Here is an 18,834-nt window from a genome sequence, read left to right on the forward strand (position 1 = left end):
GTGTGATGTGCTAGATGGTAAGTGTGATGTGCTAGATGAGATGTACTAGATGGTAAGTGTGATGTACTAGATGGTAAGTGTAATGTACTAGATGGTAAGTGTGATGTACTAGATGGTAAGTGTAATGTACTAGATGGTAAGTGTAATGTACTAGATGGTAAGTGTGATGTACTAGATGGTAAGTGTGATGTACTAGATGTGATGTACTAGATGGTAAGTGTGATGTACTAGATGTGATGTACTAGATGGGAAGTGTGATGTACTAGATGGTAAGTGCGATGTACTAGATGTGATGTACTAGATGGTAAGTGTGATGTACTAGATGGTAAGTGCGATGTACTAGATGTGATGTACTAGATGGTAAGTGAGATGTACTAGATGGTAAGTGTGATGTACTAGATGTGATGTACTAGATGGTAAGTGTAATGTACTAGATGTGATGTACTAGATGTTAAGTGTAATGTACTAGATGGTAAGTGTAATGTACTAGATGTGATGTACTAGATGGTAAGTGAGATGTACTAGATGGTAAGTGTGATGTACTAGATGGTAAGTGTGATGTACTAGATGTGATGTACTAGATGGTAAGTGTGATGTACTGGATGGTAAGTGTGATGTACTGGATGGTAAGTGTGATGTACTAGATGGTAAGTGTGATGCACTAGATGTGATGTACTAGATGGTAAGTGTGATGTAGTAGATGGTAAGTGTGATGTACTAGATGGTAAGTGTGATGTACTAGATGGTAAGTGAGATGTACTACATGGTAAGTGAGATGTACTAGATGGTAAGTGTGATGTACTAGATGGTAAGTGTGATGTACTAGATGGTAAGTGTGATGTACTAGATGGTAAGTGTGATGTACTAGATGGTAAGTGTGATGTACTAGATGGTAAGTGTAATGTACTAGATGGTAAGTGTGATGTACTAGATGGTAAGTGTGATGTACTAGATGTGATGTACTAGATGTGATGTACTAGATGTGATGTACTAGATGGTAAGTGTGATGTACTAGATGGTAAGTGTAATGTACTAGATGTGATGTACTAGATGGTAAGTGTGATGTACTAGATGGTATGTGTTATGTACTAGATGTGATGCACTAGATGGTAAGTGTGATGTACTAGATGGTAAGTGTGATGTACTAGATGGTAAGTGAGATGTACTAGATGGTAAGTGTGATGTACTAGATGGTAAGTGTGATGTACTAGATGTAATGTACTAGATGGTAAGTGTGATGTACTAGATGGTAAGTGTAATGTACTAGATGGTAAGTGTAATGTACTAGATGGTAAGTGTAATGTACTAGATGGTAAGTGTAATGTACTAGATGGTAAGTGTGATGTACTAGATGGTAAGTGTGATGTACTAGATGTGATGTACTAGATGGTAAGTGTGATGTACTAGATGTGATGTACTAGATGGTAAGTGTGATGTACTAGATGGTAAGTGTGATGTACTAGATGTGATGTACTAGATGGTAAGTGTGATGTACTAGATGGTAAGTGCGATGTACTAGATGTGATGTACTAGATGGTAAGTGAGATGTACTAGATGGTAAGTGTGATGTACTAGATGTGATGTACTAGATGGTAAGTGTAATGTACTAGATGTGATGTACTAGATGGTAAGTGTAATGTACTAGATGGTAAGTGTAATGTACTAGATGTGATGTACTAGATGGTAAGTGTGATGTACTAGATGGTAAGTGTAATGTACTAGATGGTAAGTGCAATGTACTAGCTGTAATGTACTAGATGGTAAGTGCAATGTACTAGCTGTGATGTACTAGATGGTAAGTGCTAGGTACTAGATGGTAAGTGTGATGTACTAGATGGTAAGTGTGATGTACTAGATGTGATGTACTAGATGGTAAGTGTAATGTACTAGATGTGATGTACTAGATGGTAAGTGTGATGTACTAGATGGTAAGCGTGATGTACTAGATGGTAAGTGTGATGTACTAGATGTGATGTACTAGATGGTAAGTGAGATGTACTAGATGGTAAGTGTGATGTACTAGATGTGATGTACTAGATGGGAAGTGTGATGTACTAGATGGGAAGTGTGATGTACTAGATGGGAAGTGTGATGTACTAGATGGGAAGTGTGATGTACTAGATGTAGGTGTGATGTACTAGATGGTAAGTGTGATGTACTAGATGGTAAGGGTAATGTACTAGATGGTAAGGGTAATGTACTAGATGGTAAGGGTAATGTACTAGATGGTAAGGGTAATGTACTAGATGGTAAGGGTAATGTACTAGATGGTAAGGGTAATGTACTAGATGGTAAGGGTAATGTACTAGATGGTAAGTGTAATGTACTAGATGGTAAGTGTGATGTACTAGATGTGATGTGCTAGATGGTAAGTGTGATGTACTAGATGGTAAGTGCGATGTACTAGATGGTAGATGTGATGTACTAGATGGTAAGTGTGATGTACTAGATGGTAAGTGTGATGTACTAGATGGTAAGTGTGTTGTACTAGATGGTAAGTGTGATGTACTAGATGGTAAGGGTAATGTACTAGATGGTAAGGGTAATGTACTAGATGGTAAGGGTAATGTACTAGATGGTAAGGGTAATGTACTAGATGGTAAGTGTGATGTACTAGATGTGATGTGCTAGATGGTAAGTGTGATGTACTAGATGGTAAGTGCGATGTACTAGATGGTAGATGTGATGTACTAGATGGTAGATGTGATGTACTAGATGGTAAGTGTGATGTACTAGATGGTAAGTGTGATGTACTAGATGGTAAGTGTGATGTACTAGATGGTAAGTGTAATGTACTAGATGGTAAGTGTAATGTACTAGATGGTAAGTGTGATGTACTAGATGCTAAGTGAGATGTACTAGATGTGATGTACTAGATGGTAAGTGTAATGTACTAGATGGTAAGTGAGATGTACTAGATGGTAAGTGCGATGTACTAGCTGTGATGTACTAGATGGTAAGTGCTATGTACTAGATGGTAAGTGTGATGTACTAGATGGTAAGTGTGATGTACTAGATGTGATGTACTAGATGGTAAGTGCAATGTACTAGCTGTGATGTACTAGATGGTAAGTGCTATGTACTAGATGGTAAGTGTGATGTACTAGATGTGATGTACTAGATGGTAAGTGTGATGTACTAGATGGTAAGTGTGATGTGCTAGATGGTAAGTGTGATGTGCTAGATGGTAAGTGTGATGTGCTAGATGGTAAGTGTGATGTGCTAGATGGTAAGTGTTATGTACTAGATGTGATGTACTAGATGGTAAGTGTGATGTACTAGATGGTAAGTGTAATGTACTAGATGGTAAGTGTAATGTACTAGATGCTAAGTGAGATGTACTAGATGTGATGTACTAGATGGTAAGTGTAATGTACTAGATGGTAAGTGAGATGTACTAGATGGTAAGTGCGATGTACTAGCTGTGATGTACTAGATGGTAAGTGCTATGTACTAGATGGTAAGTGTGATGTGCTAGATGGTAAGTGTTATGTACTAGATGTGATGTACTAGATGGTAAGTGTGATGTACTAGATGTGATGTACTAGATGGTAAGTGTGATGTACTAGATGTGATGTACTAGATGGTAAGTGTGATGTACTAGATGTGATGTACTAGATGGTAAGTGTGATGTACTAGATGTGATGTACTAGATGGTAAGTGTGATGTACTAGATGTGATGTACTAGATGGTAAGTGTGATGTACTAGATGTGATGTACTAGATGTGATGTACTAGATGTGATGTACTAGATGTGATGTACTAGATGTGATGTACTAGATGTGATGTACTAGATGTGATGTATTTGATGGTAAGTGTGATGTACTAGATGGTATGTGTGATGTACTAGATGGTAAGTGTGATGTACTAGATGGTAAGTGTGATGTACTAGATGGTAAGTGTAATGTACTAGATGGTAAGTGTGATGTACTAGATGGTAAGTGTGATGTACTAGATGTGATGTACTAGATGGTAAGTGTAATGTACTAGATGGTAAGTGTGATGTACTAGATGGTAAGTGTGATGTACTAGATGTGATGTACTAGATGGTAAGTGTGATGTACTAGATGGTAAGTGTGATGTACTAGATGTGATGTACTAGATGGTAAGTGTGATGTACTAGATGGTAAGTGTAATGTACTAGATGGTAAGTGTGATGTACTAGATGGTAAGTGTGATGTACTAGATGTGATGTACTAGATGGTAAGTGTGATGTACTAGATGGTAAGTGTGATGTACTAGATGTGATGTACTAGATGGTAAGTGTAATGTACTAGATGGTAAGTGTAATGTACTAGATGGTAAGTGTAATGTATTAGATGGTAAGTGTGATGTACTAGATGTGATGTACTAGATGGTAAGTGTGATGTACTAGATGGTAAGTGTGATGTACTAGATGGTAAGTGTGATGTACTAGATGGTAAGTGTGATGTACTAGATGGTAAGTGTGATGTACTAGATGGTAAGTGTGATGTACTAGATGTGATGTACTAGATGGTAAGTGTGATGTACTAGATGGTAAGTGTGATGTACTAGATGTGATGTACTAGATGGTAAGTGTGATGTACTAGATGGTAAGTTTGATGTACTAGATGGTAAGTGTAATGTACTAGATGGTAAGTGTAATGTACTAGATGGTAAGTGTAATGTACTAGATGGTAAGTGTAATGTACTAGATGGTAAGTGTGATGTACTAGATGGTAAGTGTGATGTACTAGATGGTAAGTGTGATGTACTAGATGGTAAGTGTGATGTACTAGATGGTAAGCGTGATGTACTAGATGTGATGTACTAGATGGTATGTGTGATGTACTAGATGGTAAGTGTGATGTACTAGATGGTAAGTGTGATGTACTAGATGTGATGTACTAGATGGTAAGTGTAATGTACTAGATGGTAAGTGTGATGTACTAGATGTGATGTACTAGATGGTAAGTGTGATGTACTAGATGGTAAGTGTGATGTACTAGATGTGATGTACTAGATGGTAAGTGTAATGTACTAGATGGTAAGTGTAATGTACTAGATGGTAAGTGTAATGTACTAGATGGTAAGTGTGATGTACTAGATGTGATGTACTAGATGGTAAGTGTGTTGTACTAGATGGTAAGCGTGATGTACTAGATGTGATGTACTAGATGGTAAGTGTGATGTACTAGATGGTAAGTGTAATGTACTAGATGTGATGTACTAGATGGTAAGTGTGATGTACTAGATGTGATGTACTAGATGGTAAGTGTGATGTACTAGATGTGATGCACTAGATGGTAAGTGTGATATACTAAATGTAAGTGTAATGTACTAGATGTGATGTACTAGATGGTAAGTGTGATGTACTAGATGGTAAGTGTGATGTACTAGATGGTAAGTGTGATGTACTAGATGGTAAGTGTGATGTACTAGATGGTAAGTGTGATGTACTAGACGTGATGTACTAGATGGTAAGTGAGATGTACTAGACGTGATGTACTAGATGATAAGTGAGATGTACTAGACGTGATGTACTAGATGATAAGTGTGATGTACTAGATGGTAAGTGTAATGTACTTGATGGTAAGTGTAATGTACTTGATGGTAAGTGTAATGTACTTGATGGTAAGTGTAATGTACTAGACGGTAAGTGTAATGTACTAGATGTGATGTACTAGATGGTAAGTGTGATGTACTAGATGTGATGTACTAGATGGTAAGTGTGATGTGCTAGATGGTAAGTGTGATGTGCTAGATGGTAAGTGTGATGTGCTAGATGGTAAGTGTGATGTGCTAGATGGTAAGTGTGATGTGCTAGATGGTAAGTGTTATGTACTAGATGTGATGTACTAGATGGTAAGTGTGATGTACTAGATGGTAAGTGTAATGTACTAGATGGTAAGTGTAATGTACTAGATGGTAAGTGTAATGTACTAGACGGTAAGTGTAATGTACTAGATGTGATGTACTAGATGGTAAGTGTGATGTACTAGATGTGATGTACTAGATGGTAAGTGTGATGTGCTAGATGGTAAGTGTGATGTGCTAGATGGTAAGTGTGATGTGCTAGATGGTAAGTGTGATGTGCTAGATGGTAAGTGTTATGTACTAGATGTGATGTACTAGATGGTAAGTGTGATGTACTAGATGGTAAGTGTAATGTACTAGATGGTAAGTGTAATGTACTAGATGGTAAGTGTGATGTACTAGATTGTAAGTGTGATGTACTAGATTGTAAGTGTGATGTACTAGATGGTAAGTGTGATGTACTAGATGGTAAGTGTGATGTACTAGATGGTAAGTGTGATGTACTAGATGGTAAGTGTGATGTACTAGATGGTAAGTGTAATGTACTAGATGGTAAGTGTAATGTACTAGATGGTAAGTGTAATGTACTAGATGGTAAGTGTGATGTACTAGATGTGATGTACTAGATGGTAAGTGTGATGTACTAAATGTGATGTACTAGATGGTAAGTGTGATGTGCTAGATGGTAAGTGTGATGTACTAGATGTGATGTACTAGATGGTAAGTGTGATGTACTAGATGTGATGTACTAGATGGTAAGTGAGATGTACTAGATGGTAAGTGTGATGTACTAGATGTGATGTACTAGATGGTAAGTGTGATGTACTAGATGTGATGTACTAGATGGTAAGAGTAATGTACTAGACGGTAAGTGTGATGTATTAGATGTGATGTACTAGATGGTAAGTGTGATGTACTAGATGTGATGTACTAGATGGTAAGTGTGATGTACTAGATGGTAAGTGTGATGTACTAAATGTAAGTGTAATGTACTAGATGTGATGTACTAGATGGTAAGTGTGATGTACTAGATGTGATGTACTAGATGGTAAGTGTGATGTACTAGATGGTATGTGTGATGTACTAGATGGTAAGTGTGATGTACTAGTTGTGATGTACTAGATGGTAAGTGTGATGTAATAAATGTAAGTGTAATGTACTAGATGGTAAGTGTGATGTACTAGATGTGATGTACTAGATGGTAAATGAGATGTACTAGATGTGATGTACTAGATGGTAAATGAGATGTACTAGATGTGATGTACTAGATGGTAAGTGAGATGTACTAGATGTGATGTACTAGATGTGATGTACTAGATGGTAAGTGAGATGTACTAGATGGTAAGTGTGATGTGACTACGGGTATGGTTAGGGATAAATCCCCTTCAGTAAATGCACCCTGACGTCATCATGTGGACATTGACTGGGAATAGTAATCTGCCTAAAGCATGGCAAGTGAAGTGTGCCCACGAGGGTACTAGCTTCTACTGCAGCTACACTTTAATGGCACAGAGACGCGCTTTTGCTCTCACTCCACGTCACGTCCAGGTACATTCACTAAAGGAGATTTACACACAACCCTATAGGTATCTGGAGAACAAGGTCACACCCATACTGACACTAACTCAGCTGATTATCCTAATGGTCACACCCATACAGACACTAGCTCCTCCCATTTCCTGCTGATTATCCTAATGGTCACATCCATACAGACACTAGCTCCTCCCATTTCCTGCTGATTATCCTAATGGTCACACCCATACAGACACTAGCTCCTCCCATTTCCTGCTGATTATCCTAATGGTCACATCCATACAGACACTAGCTCCTCCCATTTCCTGCTGATTATCCTAATGGTCACACCCATACTGATACTAGCTCCTCCCATTTCCTGCTGATTATCCTAATGGTCACACCCATACTGACAGTAGCTCCTCCCATTTCCACCTTATTATCCTAATGCCACATGATAATCACTTTTTACTGTAAAGGCCCCCATACACGGTGAGATTCAAAGTTGGTAAGATGCGTTGGACGATTGCCCTTGAAATTCTTCCCTTGAAATTTTTCATAAGATGTGGTGAAATGGTGAAAGATTGATCGTTACGATCATAGGATAAGATGCATAGAAGTGTGTCGTACACGATCGGTTGGGATCTCTCTGCAAAACCATTAGATCTGCGATCCAACTAGATGACGGCGGGACGCGTATCGGGGTCGCAGAAGACTCAAAATACATCTATTTATAAACGATTGGTCTGTCCAACCTATAGAAACTGCCAAAATTGTGTCAAAAATTGTCCCGTGTATGGGCACCTTAAAACTCACCATCCACAGCAACGTCAGCCCATCCCCCATCTGCCACAATAACACACACTCTTGGGAGAAGCTTTGCCTATTTCCATGTAAGGCTGGCACCCTGTGAGGTGCACGGTGTGGGGCGGTACCCATGCACAATGTACCAGTTGGGAGGAATGACCCAGGCTCAGCCATAATTATTATATAAACAGATACAGGTGTCACTATATTACCGGTTACTGGGGACCCTGGACGGATGTGGTGTAATCACAGCGCCGTATATAAGAACAGAACAAGCAGGACACGTATGCTGCACATGTGAGACAGAGGGCCCTGCTCCTAAGAGCTTACAATTCACAAGCAGAAACAATAGGATCTAGCAGCCGGGGACAAAACAACATATTCTGTAGTAGATAACTATCTTATACATGGTGTAGAGTTATTTATGTTTGTTATTAGGATAATCTCACATTACATAAATAATTGTCAGTGCATAGAAGACTCCTCACCATGAGTTTAGCAGGCCCAGAGCCTCCAGCGGGTTAGTAAAGGGCCAGTCCTTCAGCACCTGGTACATGGCAGATATAGACGGAGGGTCCCAGCCGGGCGCACTGCCGAGCACGAGCGGGAGAGTGTTCCTGGGTATGTTGGGACACCGGCGATAATGCCACAGACACTGTTTATCCAGCTCTGATAGTCTGGGGGGGGGTGGGGGGGGGGGGGGGGAAGAGTCGGGAAAATGATTAACAACCATAACATAGAAATGTCCATAACAAAACCATCCAATATATTGGTCTGATTCACACTACATAACGCACTAACAGTTTGAGAGTTCTCCTGCTTAGACCCCAGTGTATATCTGTATACAGCTGTTCCAGATCCCCGCACCAATACCTGCTGGCAGCATACACTCGCCAGCTGCTCAGCTATATAGGAACACTGCTCTGCTCAAGCTCCACTCCATTGTTACATTGTGCATGCAACAGTGAGTACAGCTCTACCCATCATCTATCAAACCACTGTTAAGTAACTGGGCTGATCATAGTATCAGTCATCCGTTGGGGTGTGCTTATACAATAGATAGATAGCACAGCAGAGAGTAACGCAGATAACAGCAGAGAGAGTAACGCAGATAACAGCACAGAGTGACGCAGATAACAGCAGAGAGAGTGACGCAGATAACAGCAGAGAGTGACGCAGATAACAGCAGAGAGTGACACAGATAACAGCAGAGAGAGTGACACAGATAACAGCAGAGAGAGTGACACAGATAACAGCAGAGAGAGTGACACAGATAACAGCAGAGAGAGTGACACAGATAACAGCAGAGAGTAACGCAGATAACAGCAGAGAGTGACGCAGATAACAGCAGAGAGTGACGCAGATAACAGCAGAGAGTGACGCAGATAACAGCAGAGAGTGACGCAGATAACAGCAGAGAGTGACACAGATAACAGCAGAGAGTGACACAGATAACAGCAGAGAGTGACACAGATAACAGCAGAGAGTGACACAGATAACAGCAGAGAGTGACACAGATAACAGCAGAGAGTGACACAGATAACAGCAGAGAGTGACACAGATAACAGCAGAGAGTGACGCAGATAACAGCAGAGAGTGACGCAGATAACAGCAGAGAGTGACGCAGATAACAGCAGAGAGTGACGCAGATAACAGCAGAGAGTGACGCAGATAACAGCAGAGAGTGACGCAGATAACAGCAGAGAGTGACGCAGATAACAGCAGAGAGTGACGCAGATAACAGCAGAGAGTGACGCAGATAACAGCAGAGAGTGACGCAGATAACAGCAGAGAGAGTGACACAGATAACAGCAGAGGGAGTGACACAGATAACAGCAGAGAGTGACACAGATAACAGCAGAGAGTAACGCAGATAACAGCAGAGAGTGACACAGATAACAGCAGAGAGTGACACAGATGACAGCAGAGAGTGACGCAGATAACAGCAGAGAGAGACGCAGATAACAGCAGAGAGAGACGCAGATAACAGCAGAGTGTAACGCAGATAACAGCAGAGTGTAACGCAGATAACAGCAGAGTGTAACGCAGATAACAGCAGAGAGTAACGCAGATAACAGCAGAGAGAAACGCAGATAACAGCAGAGAGAAACGCAGATAACAGCAGAGAGAAACGCAGATAACAGCAGAGAGAAACGCAGATAACAGCAGAGAGAGTAACTCAGATAACAGCAGAGAGTAACAGAGATAACAGCACAGAGTGACGCAGATAACAGCACAGAGTGACGCAGATAACAGCACAGAGTGACGCAGATAACAGCACAGAGTGACGCAGATAAAAGCAGAGAGTAACACAGATAACAGCAGAGAGTAACACAGATAACAGCAGAGAGTAACACAGATAACAGCACAGAGGAACGCAGATAACAGCAGAGAGGAACGCAGATAACAGCAGAGTGTAACGCAGATAACAGCAGAGAGTGACACAGATAACAGCAGAGAGAGTAACACAGATAACAGCAGAGAGTAACACAGATAACAGCAGAGAGTAACGCAGATAACAGCAGAGAGGAACGCAGATAACAGCAGAGAGTGACGCAGATAACAGCAGAGAGTGACGCAGATAACAGCAGAGAGTGACACAGATAACAGCAGAGAGAGTAACTCAGATAACAGCACAGAGTAACGCAGATGACAGCAGAGAGTAACGCAGATGACAGCAGAGAGAGTAACGCAGATAACAGCAGAGAGTAACACAGATAACAGCAGAGAGTAACGCAGATAACAGCAGAGAGTAACACAGATAACAGCAGAGAGTAATAGAGAGTAACGCAGATGACAGCAGACACTAACGCAGATGACAGCAGACACTAACGCAGATAACAGCAGAGAGTAACGCAGATAACAGCAGAGAGTAATAGAGAGTAACGCAGATGACAGCAGAGAGTAACACAGATAACAGCAGAGTAACGCAGATAACAGCAGAGAGTAACGCAGATAACAGCAGAGAGTGACGCAGATAACAGCAGAGAGTGACGCAGATAACAGCAGAGAGTAACACAGATAACAGCAGAGAGTAACACAGATAACAGCAGAGAGTAACACAGATAACAGCAGAGAGTAACACAGATAACAGCAGAGAGTAATAGAGAGTAACGCAGATGACAGCAGACACTAACGCAGATGACAGCAGACACTAACGCAGATGACAGCAGACACTAACGCAGATGACAGCAGAGAGTAACACAGATAACAGCAGAGAGTAACACAGATAACAGCAGAGAGTAACACAGATAACAGCACAGAGGAACGCAGATAACAGCAGAGAGGAACGCAGATAACAGCAGAGTGTAACGCAGATAACAGCAGAGAGTGACACAGATAACAGCAGAGAGAGTAACACAGATAACAGCAGAGAGTAACACAGATAACAGCAGAGAGTAACACAGATAACAGCACAGAGGAACGCAGATAACAGCAGAGAGTGACGCAGATAACAGCAGAGAGTGACGCAGATAACAGCAGAGAGTGACACAGATAACAGCAGAGAGAGTAACTCAGATAACAGCACAGAGTAACGCAGATGACAGCAGAGAGTAACGCAGATGACAGCAGAGAGTAACGCAGATAACAGCAGAGAGTAACACAGATAACAGCAGAGAGTAACGCAGATAACAGCAGAGAGTAACACAGATAACAGCAGAGAGTAATAGAGAGTAACGCAGATGACAGCAGACACTAACGCAGATGACAGCAGACACTAACGCAGATAACAGCAGAGAGTAACGCAGATAACAGCAGAGAGTAATAGAGAGTAACGCAGATGACAGCAGAGAGTAACACAGATAACAGCAGAGTAACGCAGATAACAGCAGAGAGTAACGCAGATAACAGCAGAGAGTGACGCAGATAACAGCAGAGAGTGACGCAGATAACAGCAGAGAGTAACACAGATAACAGCAGAGAGTAACACAGATAACAGCAGAGAGTAACACAGATAACAGCAGAGAGTAATAGAGAGTAACGCAGATGACAGCAGACACTAACGCAGATGACAGCAGACACTAACGCAGATGACAGCAGACACTAACGCAGATAACAGCAGAGAGTAACGCAGATAACAGCAGAGAGTAATAGAGAGTAACGCAGATGACAGCAGAGAGTAACGCAGATAACAGCAGAGAGAGTGACACAGATAACAGCAGAGAGAAACGCAGATAACAGCAGAGAGTAACGCAGATAACAGAGAGCAACGCAGATAATAGCAGAGAGTAACGCAGATAACAGCAGAGAGTAACGCAGATAACAGCAGAGAGTAATAGCGAGTAACGCAGATGACAGCAGATACTAACGCAGATGACAGCAGACACTAACGCAGACCACAGCAGAGAGTAATAGAGAGTAACGCAGATAACAGCAGACACCAACGCAGATGACAGCAGACACTAACGCAGATAACAGCAGAGAGAGTGACTCAGATAACAGCAGAGAGTAACGCAGATGACAGCAGAGAGTAACGCAGATGACAGCAGAGAGAGTAACGCAGATGACAGCAGAGACACAGATGACAGCAGACACTAACGCAGATGACAGCAGACACTAACGCAGATGACAGCAGACACTAACGCAGATGACAGCAGACACTAACGCAGATGACAGCAGACACTAACGCAGATGACAGCAGACACTAACGCAGATGACAGCAGACACTAACGCAGATGACAGCAGACACTAACGCAGATGACAGCAGACACTGACGCAGATGACAGCAGACACTGACGCAGATGACAGCAGACACTGACGCAGATGACAGCAGACACTGACGCAGATGACAGCAGACACTGACGCAGATGACAGCAGACACTGACGCAGATGACAGCAGACACTGACGCAGATGACAGTAGAGAGTGACTCAGACGACAGCAGAGAGTAGAGCAGACGACAGCAGAGAGTAACAGAGAGTAACGCAGATGAGGCAGAGAGTAACACAGGTAATAGGCAGGTAATAGGCAGTAGGCATTAGGCCGATAATCGGCAGTAGGCATTAGGCCGATAATCGGCAGTAGGCATTAGGCCGATAATCGGCAGTAGGCATTAGGCCGATAATCGGCAGTAGGCAGGTATTAGGCAGTAGGTATTAGGCAGGTACTAGGCAGTAGGCAGGTACTAGGCAGTAGGTATTAGGCAGATAGTAGGCAGTAGGTAATAGGCAGGTAATAGGCAGTAGGTATTAGGCAGATAGTAGGCAGTAGGTAATAGGCAGGTAATAGGCAGTAGGTATTAGGCAGATAGTAGGCAGTAGGTATTAGGCAGTAGGTATTAGGCAGGTACTAGGCAGTAGGCAGGTAATAGGCAGTAGGTATTAGGCAGATAGTAGGCAGTAGGTAATAAACAGATAAATGCAGGTCATTGGCAGATAATAGGCAGTAGGTATTAGGCAGGTAATAGTCATGTAATAGGCAGTGAGGACCTTACAGTAGCACAGAGTTACGATGGGACAGGAATTGCAGCTGATGTCCGGGATCATCATTGGGGACCTCAGCACTGTAGGAATTCTCCTCCGCTTCAGGTCTTTGAAATCTATGAACTGATTCTGGAAAATCAACCTCCACAAAATAAAGAGATATGTCACTATGATGAGGTCACTATGATGAGGTCACTATGATGAGGTCACTATGATGAGGTCACTATGATGAGGTCACTATGATGAGGTCACTATGATGATGTAATTTTACTTTTATTTTCAACACTGATAATAAACTTTGATTTCTTCTATTTTCAGCACTTGTGTATAGAGATACTCTGTATTCCCAGTTATAGCATTATAGGTTACTGATACTCAGCACTCCTATAATGCTGTAACTGGGAATACAGAGTATCTCTATACAGGTTACTGATACTCAGCACTCCTATAATGCTGTAACTGGGAATACAGAGTATCTCTATACAGGTTACTGATACTCAGCACTCCTATAATACTGTAACTGGGAATACAGAGTATCTCTATACAGGTTACTGATACTCAGCACTGCTATAATGCTGTAACTGGGAATACAGAGTATCTCTGTACAGGTTACTGATACTCAGCACTGCTATAATACTGTAACTGGGAATACAGAGTATCTCTGTACAGGTTACTGATACTCAGCACTGCTATAATACTGTAACTGGGAATACAGAGTATCTCTGTACAGGTTACTGATACTCAGCACTGCTATAATACTGTAACTGGGAATACAGAGTATCTCTGTACAGGTTACTGATACTCAGCACTGCTATAATACTGTAACTGGGAATACAGAGTATCTCTATACAGGTTACTGATACTCAGCACTCCTATAATGCTGTAACTGGGAATACAGAGTATCTCTATACAGGTTACTGATACTCAGCACTGCTATAATACTGTAACTGGGAATACAGAGTATCTCTGTACAGGTTACTGATACTCAGCACTCCTATAATGCTGTAACTGGGAATACAGAGTATCTCTGTACAGGTTACTGATACTCAGCACTCCTATAATGCTGTAACTGGGAATACAGAGTATCTCTATACAGGTTACTGATACTCAGCACTGCTATAATGCTGTAACTGGGAATACAGAGTATCTCTATACAGGTTACTGATACTCAGCACTCCTATAATACTGTAACTGGGAATACAGAGTATCTCTATACAGGTTACTGATACTCAGCACTGCTATAATACTGTAACTGGGAATACAGAGTATCTCTATACAGGTTACTGATACTCAGCACTCCTATAATACTGTAACTGGGAATACAGAGTATCTCTATACAGGTTACTGATACTCAGCACTGCTATAATACTGTAACTGGGAATACAGAGTATCTCTGTACAGGTTACTGATACTCAGCACTGCTATAATGCTGTAACTGGGAATACAGAGTATCTCTATACAGGTTACTGATACTCAGCACTCCTATAATGCTGTAACTGGGAATACAGAGTATCTCTATACAGGTTACTGATACTCAGCACTCCTATAATGCTGTAACTGGGAATACAGAGTATCTCTATACAGGTTACTGATACTCAGCACTGCTATAATGCTGTAACTGGGAATACAGAGTATCTCTGTACAGGTTACTGATACTCAGCACTGCTATAATGCTGTAACTGGGAATACAGAGTATCTCTATACAGGTTACTGATACTCAGCACTCCTATAATGCTGTAACTGGGAATACAGAGTATCTCTATACAGGTTACTGATACTCAGCACTGCTATAATGCTGTAACTGGGAATACAGAGTATCTCTATACAGGTTACTGATACTCAGCACTCCTATAATACTGTAACTGGGAATACAGAGTATCTCTATACAGGTTACTGATACTCAGCACTCCTATAATACTGTAACTGGGAATACAGAGTATCTCTATACAGGTTACTGATACTCAGCACTGCTATAATGCTGTAACTGGGAATACAGAGTATCTCTGTACAGGTTACTGATACTCAGCACTGCTATAATGCTGTAACTGGGAATACAGAGTATCTCTATACAGGTTACTGATACTCAGCACTCCTATAATGCTGTAACTGGGAATACAGAGTATCTCTGTACAGGTTACTGATACTCAGCACTCCTATAATGCTGTAACTGGGAATACAGAGTATCTCTATACAGGTTACTGATACTCAGCACTCCTATAATACTGTAACTGGGAATACAGAGTATCTCTATACAGGTTACTGATACTCAGCACTGCTATAATACTGTAACTGGGAATACAGAGTATCTCTATACAGGTTACTGATACTCAGCACTCCTATAATACTGTAACTGGGAATACAGAGTATCTCTATACAGGTTACTGATACTCAGCACTGCTATAATACTGTAACTGGGAATACAGAGTACCTCTATACAGGTTACTGATACTCAGCACTGCTATAATACTGTAACTGGGAATACAGAGTATCTCTGTACAGGTTACTGATACTCAGCACTGCTATAATGCTGTAACTGGGAATACAGAGTATCTCTATACAGGTTACTGATACTCAGCACTCCTATAATGCTGTAACTGGGAATACAGAGTATCTCTATACAGGTTACTGATACTCAGCACTCCTATAATGCTGTAACTGGGAATACAGAGTATCTCTATACAGGTTACTGATACTCAGCACTCCTATAATACTGTAACTGGGAATACAGAGTATCTCTATACAGGTTACTGATACTCAGCACTCCTATAATACTGTAACTGGGAATACAGAGTATCTCTGTACAGGTTACTGATACTCAGCACTCCTATAATGCTGTAACTGGGAATACAGAGTATCTCTATACAGGTTACTGATACTCAGCACTGCTATAATGCTGTAACTGGGAATACAGAGTATCTCTGTACAGGTTACTGATACTCAGCACTGCTATAATGCTGTAACTGGGAATACAGAGTATCTCTATACAGGTTACTGATACTCAGCACTCCTATAATGCTGTAACTGGGAATACAGAGTATCTCTATACAGGTTACTGATACTCAGCACTGCTATAATGCTGTAACTGGGAATACAGAGTATCTCTATACAGGTTACTGATACTCAGCACTCCTATAATACTGTAACTGGGAATACAGAGTATCTCTATACAGGTTACTGATACTCAGCACTCCTATAATACTGTAACTGGGAATACAGAGTATCTCTATACAGGTTACTGATACTCAGCACTGCTATAATGCTGTAACTGGGAATACAGAGTATCTCTGTACAGGTTACTGATACTCAGCACTGCTATAATGCTGTAACTGGGAATACAGAGTATCTCTATACAGGTTACTGATACTCAGCACTCCTATAATACTGTAACTGGGAATACAGAGTATCTCTATACAGGTTACTGATACTCAGCACTCCTATAATGCTGTAACTGGGAATACAGAGTCTCTCTATACAGGTTACTGATACTCAGCACTGCTATAATGCTGTAACTGGGAATACAGAGTATCTCTATACAGGTTACTGATACTCAGCACTGCTATAATGCTGTAACTGGGAATACAGAGTATCTCTATACAGGTTACTGATACTCAGCACTCCTATAATGCTGTAACTGGGAATACAGAGTATCTCTATACAGGTTACTGATACTCAGCACTCCTATAATGCTGTAACTGGGAATACAGAGTATCTCTATACAGGTTACTGATACTCAGCACTGCTATAATGCTGTAACTGGGAATACAGAGTATCTCTATACAGGTTACTGATACTCAGCACTGCTATAATGCTGTAACTGGGAATACAGAGTATCTCTATACAGGTTACTGATACTCAGCACTGCTATAATGCTGTAACTGGGAATACAGAGTATCTCTATACAGGTTACTGATACTCAGCACTGCTATAATGCTGTAACTGGGAATACAGAGTATCTCTGTACAGGTTACTGATACTCAGCACTGCTATAATGCTGTAACTGGGAATACAGAGTCTCTCTATACAGGTTACTGATACTCAGCACTGCTATAATACTGTAACTGGGAATACAGAGTACCTCTATACAGGTTACTGATACTCAGCACTCCTATAATGCTGTAACTGGGAATACAGAGTATCTCTGTACAGGTTACTGATACTCAGCACTCCTATAATACTGTAACTGGGAATACAGAGTATCTCTATACAGGTTACTGATACTCAGCACTGCTATAATGCTGTAACTGGGAATACAGAGTATCTCTATACAGGTTACTGATACTCAGCACTGCTATAATGCTGTAACTGGGAATACAGAGTATCTCTGTACAGGTTACTGATACTCAGCACTCCTATAATGCTGTAACTGGGAATACAGAGTATCTCTGTACAGGTTACTGATACTCAGCACTGCTATAATGCTGTAACTGGGAATACAGAGTATCTCTATACAGGTTACTGATACTCAGCACTCCTATAATACTGTAACTGGGAATACAGAGTATCTCTATACAGGTTACTGATACTCAGCACTGCTATAATGCTGTAACTGGGAATACAGAGTATCTCTATAAAGGTTACTGATACTCAGCACTCCTATAATACTGTAACTGGGAATACAGAGTATCTCTGTACAGGTTACTGATACTCAGCACTGCTATAATGCTGTAACTGGGAATACAGAGTATCTCTGTACAGGTTACTGATACTCAGCACTCCTATAATGCTGTAACTGGGAATACAGAGTATCTCTATACAGGTTACTGATACTCAGCACTCCTATAATGCTGTAACTGGGAATACAGAGTATCTCTATACAGGTTACTGATACTCAGCACTGCTATAATACTGTAACTGGGAATACAGAGTATCTCTATACAGGTTACTGATACTCAGCACTCCTATAATGCTGTAACTGGGAATACAGAGTACCTCTGTACAGGTTACTGATACTCAGCACTCCTATAATGCTGTAACTGGGAATACAGAGTACCTCTATACAGGTTACTGATACTCAGCACTCCTATAATGCTGTAACTGGGAATACAGAGTATCTCTATACAGGTTACTGATACTCAGCACTGCTATAATGCTGTAACTGGGAATACAGAGTATCTCTATACAGGTTACTGATACTCAGCACTGCTATAATGCTGTAACTGGGAATACAGAGTATCTCTGTACAGGTTACTGATACTCAGCACTCCTATAATGCTGTAACTGGGAATACAGAGTATCTCTATACAGGTTACTGATACTCAGCACTCCTATAATACTGTAACTGGGAATACAGAGTATCTCTATACAGGTTACTGATAC

At 41.0% G+C, this 18,834-nt stretch overlaps 1 protein-coding gene across 1 annotated transcript in view; it reads right to left on the bottom strand.

The window, feature by feature from the left end:
• The window catches only part of LOC148451039 (phosphatidylinositol 3-kinase C2 domain-containing subunit gamma-like), a gene marked incomplete at its 3' end in the record, with an annotated part of 402,128 nt that overhangs the window by 239,802 nt on the left and 143,492 nt on the right, over positions 1 to 18,834 (bottom strand). The window contains exons 15-16 of the mRNA XM_088462349.1: positions 13,530 to 13,660; positions 8,585 to 8,773 (exon numbers count right to left, since the gene is read on the bottom strand). Coding sequence (XP_088318475.1) covers positions 8,585 to 8,773; positions 13,530 to 13,660 — 320 coding nt within the window. The remainder of the gene's footprint in view (positions 1 to 8,584; positions 8,774 to 13,529; positions 13,661 to 18,834) is intronic.

The sequence above is a fragment of the Taudactylus pleione genome, unplaced genomic scaffold (genome assembly GCF_031769625.1).
Source record: "Taudactylus pleione unplaced genomic scaffold, aTauple2 ptg001198l, whole genome shotgun sequence".
In the NCBI taxonomy this organism is placed as follows: domain Eukaryota; kingdom Metazoa; phylum Chordata; class Amphibia; order Anura; family Myobatrachidae; genus Taudactylus; species Taudactylus pleione.